At 60.6% G+C, this 9213-nt stretch overlaps 3 protein-coding genes across 23 annotated transcripts in view; 1 reads left to right on the top strand and 2 right to left on the bottom strand.

Moving 5' to 3' along the window:
• Positions 1 to 286: 286 nt before the first annotated feature.
• TWNK (twinkle mtDNA helicase) lies at positions 287 to 5250 on the bottom strand. Its single transcript, XM_023929263.2, has 5 exons — positions 3990 to 5250; positions 3231 to 3471; positions 2456 to 2563; positions 1992 to 2133; positions 287 to 1399 (listed from the first exon to the last, which is right to left on the bottom strand). Exons 1-5 carry the CDS (start codon positions 5248 to 5250, stop codon positions 1145 to 1147), a joined length of 2007 nt encoding a protein of 668 aa, XP_023785031.2. The 3' UTR covers positions 287 to 1144.
• Positions 5251 to 5291: 41 nt separating this feature from the next.
• On the top strand, positions 5292 to 6361 carry MRPL43 (mitochondrial ribosomal protein L43). Its single transcript, XM_086899141.1, has 3 exons — positions 5292 to 5599; positions 5882 to 5994; positions 6130 to 6361. The coding sequence occupies exons 1-3, from the start codon at positions 5292 to 5294 to the stop codon at positions 6342 to 6344; spliced, it is 636 nt and encodes a 211-aa protein (XP_086755267.1). The 3' UTR covers positions 6345 to 6361.
• Positions 6362 to 6411: 50 nt separating this feature from the next.
• SEMA4G (semaphorin 4G) overlaps positions 6412 to 9213 on the bottom strand; it is a 30060-nt gene continuing 27258 nt past the window's right edge. For 5 of the 21 annotated variants that reach the window (XM_023929766.2, XM_086899124.1, XM_086899122.1 and 2 more), the window contains 4 exons: positions 8952 to 9013; positions 7610 to 8855; positions 7279 to 7398; positions 6412 to 7196 (listed from right to left, as the gene is read on the bottom strand). In XM_023929766.2, coding sequence (XP_023785534.2) covers positions 8014 to 8855; positions 8952 to 9013 — 904 coding nt within the window. In that variant the 3' untranslated portion in view covers positions 6412 to 7196; positions 7279 to 7398; positions 7610 to 8013. Of the gene's footprint in view, positions 7197 to 7278; positions 7399 to 7609; positions 9014 to 9213 lie in introns of all 21 variants that reach the window. The other 16 variants (XM_023929763.2, XM_086899115.1, XM_086899117.1 and 13 more) reach the window with 5 other exon arrangements.

The raw sequence follows: 9213 nt of genomic DNA, 5'->3' as shown, positions 1-9213 counted from the left end.
CCTGTGGGTGCTCACACCTGCACTGACAGCACCCAAGGGTGCTTTCCAGGCGAGCTGGTGCACCCCGGAAACCCAGGGCTGGGTGTGTACCACCTGCTTGCTCTGGGCCCTCATTATGGCTCAGGTTAAAACTATTCCCAGCACGGAGGTTGGTAATAATCTGGTATGCCAGGGCTGGGGCAGGATGCTCAGTGCAGCAGGGACATCGTCAGGGGGTCACCTTCTCCCTGGCCAGGGTAACCTCCCCAGACCCAGGGTACTCCAGACACAGAGACAGAAAAGGCACTCGTATTTATACTTTAATAAAACTAGAAAGAGGAAAAAATCAAAGGGATTAGACCAAAATCCAGCCATGGACACCCCCTACCATGGCTAGGACTAGTCATGTCACAGTATTTGCTGCCTGCAGCCCTGAAGGCAGGGGGGATAGCAGCCCCCCCCAAACCCAGCAGAGCAAGGAAGGACTGTTCCCCACATGGTTTTATTGCTGGTGATGCCCACCCAGAGAAAGGGGCTTGTGAGACCCTGAGCAAAGGGGGCCAGGTCAGGTGCCAGCCATGCGGGTAGAACCGGCGAGTTCCATTAACATCTGCTCCCACCCTGGAGCATGAGCCACCCACAATCTCACACACTTTCCTTCACCATCTTTCCCCTGCTGGCTCCATCCCACACAGGACCCCATTTGTGACAAGGGGGGTTTCTACTACATGTCCCTCTACATAATTGCCTCACATTTAGTGACTGTTCAGGATTTCAGTCCCATTTTAGACACAATTTAACAACCTGCCCCAGGTCCAGAGATATGCGAGTCCCAGAAGGGTGGATCATCCCCACCGTCATCCAGCTTACTCTGCCTCCACTCCCCCCACGCTCCCAGCACTCAGCACTAACACGGAGCAGCCAGTGTGTGTCAAAGCACCTTCCCCTTCACTCTTCGCTAGGATGAGACCACTCCTCCTCTCATGGTGGTCCCCCATCTCAGAGACACTGTCCTTGTGTTCAAGAGGTTTGTTCATGCAGGAGAAAGGGCCACAGAGGTGCATCGTACATGATCCCAGGGAAGAGGAGCTGGCATATTCCAGCCTTGGGCTGCCAGAACTAGTCTCTGTTCCTCCAGACGAACTGAGGCAGAGACCTGCTGGCCTCATGGCTTCTTGGAGGCTCCTGAGCCTCCCTCCACGATTTTGTTGGCTAAAATCTCCTTCTCCTCCTTCATCTTCTTCAGCCTGACCTTGCTTTTGGAAGACGAGAAGGAGAGTGAGGCCTTGCTGAACTCCAGTGGGAAGATACCCACATCCCCATCAAAGCGATTCTTGGACACCTGCAGGTAGCGCTTCCCTGGCCCTGTCACCAGCTTACGGTCCTGCAGGATGAGGACGTTGTCGGCCTCCTGGCTGGCCTGGGGAGAGGAAAACATCTCCAGGAGGGTGCTCGGAATGCTGCCAGAGCAACAGGCCTCAGAGATGCTCACAAACGCCTGCCCAGCTCCTTTAAACCTTTTTACAGGGCACCCCAGGCCACAGCAACTCCAGCATTTCCCCAACACCAACCCCTCATGTTCCCCTGGAACATCCACTGACCCACCAGGCACATCCTGCACCACAGCCCTGGGGAAATGGGATCACAGGAGGGTTGTGCACAGAGACCAACCCCTCTGCAGGGTTGGTCAGCAACACGGAAGAGACGAGAGTACTCAGAGAGCCCATCCCCGCCCCATCCCTGCCTCCCTCTTTAATTATCTCCTACTACATTCCACTCACAGTCAGTGAGTATTAATTAACTGCACCTAAAGCCCCAACAGAGCTTTAGCTGACAATGGGTTTGCTCTCTGCCTGCATCAGGACTCTGGGAGACATCCCACAATTTTTAGGTTCCCAGTGATGATCCAGGGTGATGATGGCAGCTGAGGATGACTGCCCAACATATACTAGCTCCTTCCTGGGGATACACTGTGCCCAAGGGACAGGAAGTGCCATCCTGGCCCGGCTCACCTTGGCAGAGCCGAAGATGGAGGCTGTCTGAAGCTCCTTCTCATCATCCTCCTTGCGAGGATGGATGATCAGGGTGATGTGGCACATGTTGTCTGTGGCAAACTTGCGGAAGGCACCAATGATGTAGTCCTGGGCAGCGAGCCTGCCACAGCAGCAAGAATGGGGTCAGGGGCTGGCGTTGCTCGGTGGCAGGGGGCTGATCCCCACCACAGAAACCACCCAGAAACGTGAGGCAAACAAGCACACATGGGAAGAGGGATGTGGTATGGCAGGGATGGTTGGCAACCTGCTCACACCTTCCCACTTCTCCTTCCCTAGGGGACTGGTTACCCTTTAATGAAACAGGGTGGCCAGACAGAAGTAAAGGTGACACCTTGTGTGGGTCCCTAGCCCCTGCCGTGACAGGGAGAGCTCCAGCAGTGAGGGTGGCAGAGGAAGGAAGGATCAGACTGGAGAAGGGATACCTGTCCACAGAGAGGTGCTCGTGTCCCATCATGAACTGGAGATTGTCGACGACCACGTGGGTGATGTCGTACATGTAGACGGCGTGCTGCATGGTGTCAATCACTGTCCTGAGCAGGGGAGAGCAGGATCAGCTCCAGCGATCAGTGGAGGTAGGGACGGGAAGGCTGAGCCAGGCAGAGGGATGCAGAGAAAGAGCTGGAAGGTACCAAGCTGGGTCCTGATTGGACCTGGGCACATCCCACCTCTGCATCTCCCCCACTGTATGGCAGGTGCAGCCCCAACCCCCCAGTAAAGGTAGCTGGGATCAGAAGGACCCAGCTGCTGCCCACACAGTCCCTTGCCTACTGCCCTGCAATGCCCCCAGGCCACAGGGGTCCTCAGGGCATATAGGGATGCATGCAGGTGCCACAATGCCTGATGAATAAAAGGAGTTGGAGGTGCCTGTCCTCCTTCAGCAAACAACAGCACTGCAGGTAAGCAGGGTGTGATGGGACATGTCCTGCCAGGGGCACAGGCTGGCTTCAGAGCAGCCACCTAGCACAGGGTCAAGTCCCCTCCTTCACCCCCACCCCAGAGAGAGGCTGTGAGAGTTCCTGTGACAGGAGGAACACAGGTGGTGCCACACGGTCCCCATACACTTGAACAGTCCCAATGTGCCTCCTGCCAGCCCCAAATCTATGACTCACTGCGGGGGAAGAGCCCCAGATCCCCAAGGCCCTGCAGCACATGCCGTGAGGGATAAATGCCACTGGGAATGGAGGTGCAGGACCATACTTGATGTTCTGCTGGCCATGGAAGGTCATGAAGTAGAGCGGGAGCTCCTCGAAGCGATCAGCCCATTCATCGTACAGCTCTAGCTGGTCCTCCAGGCGCCGGCCAGCAAACTGTGTCAGCATGATTTTGGCCAGGCGGACATTGTTGATCTCAAAGCTGCCCCACAGCGTGCACACGCCCTGCATGCACAGGTCCAGTGCATACTCACTGATAAACGTGGTCTTCCCACTGCCTGTTGGGCCTGGTACAAGGACAACAGGAGAATTAGCTGGGGGAGATGATCTGACCCATACTGACCATGCTGGAGAGTTGTCCAGAGGTGGAAGCACCAGGGAGAGGGGTAAGAGAAGCCCATCTGCAGCACTCACACCATAAACAAATTTCTCGTGCCACACTACACACCTGAGTACTTGGGCATGGCCTCCCACAGCTTATGGGTCCCCACAGGTCCCTGTGAAGGGCTGGGCAGCCAGCGGGGTGCGCACAAGGAGGGCTCAGGGTGGCAGGTGGGAACAGGGGTAAGGGACAGCCCAGGACTTCTTACATTGCCCCAGGCAGGGAGCCCTTCACCATACTGGCATGCACCATCCCACCGATCTGAGGAATGCACCCCAGCCTCTCACATACCCGCAAGACAGGCTCAGCGAAAGCCTTGGGCAGAAAGAGACCTGGAAGACTCGTGAAGCACCACCCCCAGGGAGGGTGAAGCCACCAAAGACCCCTCTGCTCGCCCTGTCCACAGGTCATTGTGCCTGTTACCTGTGAAGATGGTGAGTTCCCCTCTGCGGTGTCCTTTGAGGAGCTTGTTGAGCTCGGGAAAACGTGCCCACTTGACGCCAGACACCTGCTCGGTGTTGACCAGCTCCCCGAACACCTCCTCGCGCAGCTGCCGGAAGGAGATGATGGATTTGTGGCTGGCAAGCACGGCAGAACGCAGGATTTTGGTGACGTTCAGGCCCTGGTTCAGAGCCTCCAAGGGCCGGGGCTGCAGGTTGCCAGGGTGCACCAGAGAGCAGCGCTTGAGGCTCAGCTTGCGAGCGAAGAGCTTGGCAGCTTCCCAGGAGCGCAAGTCCTCGCCGAGCCACAGCGTGATGCGCTTGAACTGCTCCAGGTAGGGGAGGAGGGTGGGAGACAGGCTGCTGGCCCCCCGTGGCAGGGCCAGGCTGGCCACTCCTGCCGCTTGGTGCAGGGCCAGGGCATCCAGCTCCCACCCAGTTAACACCAGCTCTGTGTCTCGGCGGCCAATCAGAGGCAGCCCAAAAAGATTGCGATAGGAATCGAAGCGGGGTAAAGTCTCTTCCACGTAAGTTATCGTGCCCCCCTTTTTCTCCACTCTCAAGAGCTTCAGACCCTTCAGGGTCGCATCTTGAGGGCTGAACCAGGGGAAAACGAGAGACCTGGCAGTCCTCAAATAACGCACAGCGAAGCGTTTCAAGGTGGCATTTGTCACCTTGGAGATACCAAACAAAGCCTTGGTCTCCTTGGTCTCCTTCTCATCCAGCAGCTCCCAGAGCGGCAGAGCCCGTTCCCAGATGCAGCGGGCATCCTCGCGAGCCTGTCGCATTTCCTCCTCCATCTCCTCCGAGCTGGCAGGGGGAATGGGGGTAATGCCACGGAGCCGCATTTCCACGTTAGCCTGGAAGTCCTGCCAGGTGCCCTCGGCCAGGGTGGCTGTGCACAGGAAGCTGCCCGTGGTCTTGTCAATGAACAGCGTGAACGGGGCATTGGCGGACAGCGGCTGGTCCTCGCGGTCACCGGTGAAGAGGCTGGGGGTGTGCAGGCAGCTGTAGCCATCGTGGAAGGGGATGTCCTGCGCCCGCAGGTACTGCCGGATCTCGGTGATGGAGACGGAGGGCGCGGGCCCGTCGGGGGAGGGCAGCACGTCCTTCTTGTAGCGCCGCTGGCCGAGGCGGCCCGGCGGCCCGGGGCTCAGCGAGGCTCTCTTGTTCCGGGCCCCCCCGCACAGCAGCGGCAGGAGGCGGCTGGCGGCTCTGCCGGGCCGCAGGGGCACCAGCGCCATCCTGGCCGCCCTGGCTCCCGCCCGCGCCGCCGCCGCTCCGCATGGGCGGCAGCCCCGCGGCCCCGGCCCCGCAGAGCCGCTCAGGCCGCAGCCCCCACGTGGGTCCGCACGGACACCGCCATTGCTCGTCCCGCTCCCGGCGCGTCACTTCCCGGCGGGGTCGGGGGCGGCCCGGCCCGCCCCTCCCGCCGCTTCCGGCTCCGGGTGAGCGCCGAGCCATGACGGGCCGCGGGTCGCCCAGCCGGTTCCTGACCGCCGTGCTGCACAACGGCGTGGGCCGCTACATTCGGCAGCTCCAGCGCCTGCAGCTCCTCTTCAGCCCCACCGGGGCCGACGCCCGCGGCGCCAGGTACCGCCGGAGGCAGCACCCGACTGCCGGGGCTGGGGCGGGGGGAGCCTGGGGACCCCTTAACTCCAATGTTAAGGCAGGACGGGTCTTCCCGTGGGCCTGTCAGCGTGGGGAAGGGACAGTGCTGCTGCCCCTGATCACACGGCAGCGGGGCAGGAGCTGGAAGGCGGCACCGGGGGCATCACCCCAAATGCTGCTCTGTGACCCCTCTGCGGCCCGGCACGGGCGGACGGTAACCCTGGTCTAGCGGCTGTGGCGATTCGTCCCTTCCCCGGCCCCCAGGCAGTTCGTGGAGGAGGCGGCACAGGACTTCGCCCGGCAGCACCCCGATGTCGTCCTCTACGTGAGCCCCCACCCGGGCCCGGGCCCGGCCCCGGTGCTGCGGGCCGAGTACTGTGAGTGCTGGGGGTTTGGGGAGGGGGTGGGGGTCTCCCTGCCCTATCCCGGCTCTGCAGACGGTGCCGGGGCAGCTGTCCCTCGGAGGCTGCAGAGAGGGGGGATCCCGGCCTGACGCCCTCGCTCTGCTGCAGTGAACGGGACGGTGCGGGAGGAGCTCATTGCCAGCAAGACGAGTGAGGAGATCGTGCAGCTGGCCACCAAGATGGCCAACCAGTCCGGCCTGGACATCATCCGCATCCGCAAGCCCTTCCACACCGACAACCCCAGTGTCCAGGGCCAGTGGCACCCCCTCACCAACAAACCCTCCATCCTCACCGTCCAGGGCCCACGCCTGCAGCCCCAGTAAAGCCTCCTCCAACCCCACGTCTCTGCATCCATTTCTCCTGCCTTTAGAAGGACACTGCTACACCACGTCCAGACAGAGCCATTTTTATTGCTGGGGGGAATGGGGAGCTGTGCATGAGGAGTGCCAGACACAGAGTGATGCCCCTCCTTGGGCGTTGGGGGTGGTCCTTGGGGTAGTCCTTGGGGGTGGCTCACGCCCCCTTGCAGCAAAAACAAGGGCTGGGGCAGGGTGGCAGAGTGTGCAACTCTTGCCTTTTCCTGCTAAGCCTCACTCTCCTGGAGTTGGAGGCCTGAGCTGTAGCTCATGAGGGACCCCAGGGGTTTTCACCCCTCTCCTGTTTCCCCTGCAGGGCTGAGCCCTTGGCAACGTCCTGGTCATGGAGGTACGAGCAAGGAACACAGGGAGGACGTGTCCCTCCCCAGCTTCTCCAGTGTCACCACACTGTCCCTGGAGCATCAGATGCTTTTGTCACCCCTGTCTCTCAGGTTCCCCCAGGAGGTGGCAGAAGCAGAAACAGTTGAGAGGATTTAGGGACCATGGCTTCTCCTGGAAAGTGCCATGAGAGAAGGCTCCAGAGGGAGGCAGGCCCTTGTCCAAGGTTCTTCCTCACTGTGTGAGGACATTTCCCTGCCCACGCATTTTCCCGTGGGTGACAGGGCTGTGCCTGAACCCCAGTTCACCAGCAGCACTGCACAGGAGGGCAGAGACGCTTTGTGCTTGGAGTCACAGGGGCACTGCAGATACCACAGGCATGTAGATGGTGCACTGGTCCCTTGTCACGCTGTAGGGCACGGTGGTGGCTACCAGTCCTACTGCCAGTGCATCTTGCTCTCTGCTGCTGCATCCACTGCCCTAGGGAAAGGAAGCAGAGCCCTGTCAGGGTTGGAGGCCCTGGGGGTGCCACCTCCCCAGGGCACCCAGCTCTGTATTTCACCTGTGGCCTCTTCGAAGTGGGCACATGCCCCTTCACCAGCTGCTCCAGGGTATTCAGGACATCAGCTCCTCTCCCTATCTCTTGTCCCTCGCCAAACCATCCTCTCCCAGAGGGGATACCCTGAGGGGGCAGATGTGGGACAGTGGGCAGGGGCTGGAAGCCACTGAGACCACCCCTCACAAGGTGAGATGTGTCCAGGGCCCCTCTCATGCCTTAGGGCTGGCAGCTGGGGAAACTCTGCCAGCCCTACATTGGGTAGGGATCCTGTGCCCTGTGAGATGCACAGACACAGTATGTCAGCCCTCAGCCCCCCTCCTTGCTCTTCACCCACCTCTCCGCAGCTGTCCAGCTCCTGTGTGCCAAAAGATGCCCATCAGGGCTGGCCAAGTCCACACACCCACAACAGTGTCTCTCACGCCTGGATGAACAGACAAAAACTCTCCTTTCCCATGGTGTCCACCTTCAGCCAGGTGCCAGCTCCTGTCTCCAGCTCGTGGCCACCGTCAGTGAGTTTTTATACATAAATAGAGCTCCAAATTTAAATAGATACTTTTTTTCTGTACAGCGAGTCTTAAAAGTGAATGAAAAGCCAAAGGAGTGGCCGAGCCCGGGCCCGGCCCAGCTCTGCCATCCAGGAGGTAGTTTTGCCTGAGTCTTGTAACACTGCTGGCAAAGGGTGGGAAAAGGGGCTGGAGGGGAGGAGGGTCCCACTGGCAGGACCCCCCTCCCCAGCCCCTACACGGAGCTCTCGTCCAGCTTTTCCACCAGTTGCGTGTGTTTTCGCTTCTCCAAAATTTTGCTGAGCTCCTCGGTGAAGGATGCACTGTAGAGTGGGGAGGCCAGTGGCTCCTCCTGCTGCTGCAGCAGCATGTAGCTGTTGCCATTCATCTTGCGGAGGACATTGGGCAGAGCCCCCACACCGTTGGTGAGCTCGGTCGGCAGCGGGGGCGGCACTGGGGGCACGGCAGCCGGCAGCTCCTTGACTGGGGAGGTGGCAGCTGTGGGTGCCTCGCCAGGGATGATCCGCAGGCAGCCATCAGGGTAGGTGAGCTCTTCCTCCTCCTCCTCTCGGTGGCCCTTGCGCAGGCAGTTGGCTGAGACGGTCTGCAGCTCCACGCTGGCTGGCCGCGGCTCCCCCAGCACGTACTTGCCCTTGCGCTTCTCCAAGCAAGACATGTACAGGAGGATGGTGCTGAGCACGGTGCAGAGCACCACCAAGGTGACGATGGCGGAGATGTAAGCCACCTTCGTGTCATTGGTTGCCTGGCTGGCAGCATGAGGCGATGGGGCAGCCGTAGGGCTGCGGGGCAGCTCGGGCAGCACGGTGAGGCTGTAGGCAGCCAGCAGTGTCCGGAGACCCTGCTCCTCCCCGTAGCAGCGGTACTCGCCGCTGTGCTGGGGCAGCGTGTCCGTCACCAGCAGCCCATCCACCCCCACACGCAGCCGGTCCTGCCCCGTGCCCAGCACTTCGCTGCCGTTCAGCAGCCACACAGCTCGGGCCAGGTTGGAGCGCTGGTCACAGGGCAGCAGCACATCGTCCCCCTGCAGCACTGTCCGGTTCTTCCACAGCAGGGAACCTGTGGGGACACGCACTGCCTTGCACCTCTCCCAGCCATTCCAAGGAATGCTGGACACCAGCATCACCTTGGTCCCGAGGGGCAGCAGAGACTCACCCCGTCCAGAGCTGCTCCGGCATCCCTTGTTGCCACTTTGAATGTCCTGCACCAGCCCTGAGCTGCAAGGCATGGGGGGGCTCAGCCGTACAGCCTCAGCTGAGCCCACCCTTACGGGGGTCACAGCCACCAAGAGACCCAGTGTCAGATACCAGACCTTTGGGGCTGGCTCTGGGGTGACTGTGACAAGGTGATGTGAAAGCGTGTGGGATAGGGCAAGTGGAATGTTCATGGGGACCCATCTGGGATCAGGCAACCCATC

This window comes from Cyanistes caeruleus, chromosome 8, assembly GCF_971803275.1.
Source record: "Cyanistes caeruleus chromosome 8, bCyaCae1.hap1.1, whole genome shotgun sequence".
Taxonomy (NCBI): domain Eukaryota; kingdom Metazoa; phylum Chordata; class Aves; order Passeriformes; family Paridae; genus Cyanistes; species Cyanistes caeruleus.
Note: the sequence above shows the minus strand (reverse complement) of the source record. Positions and strands in the feature narration are given on the sequence as shown.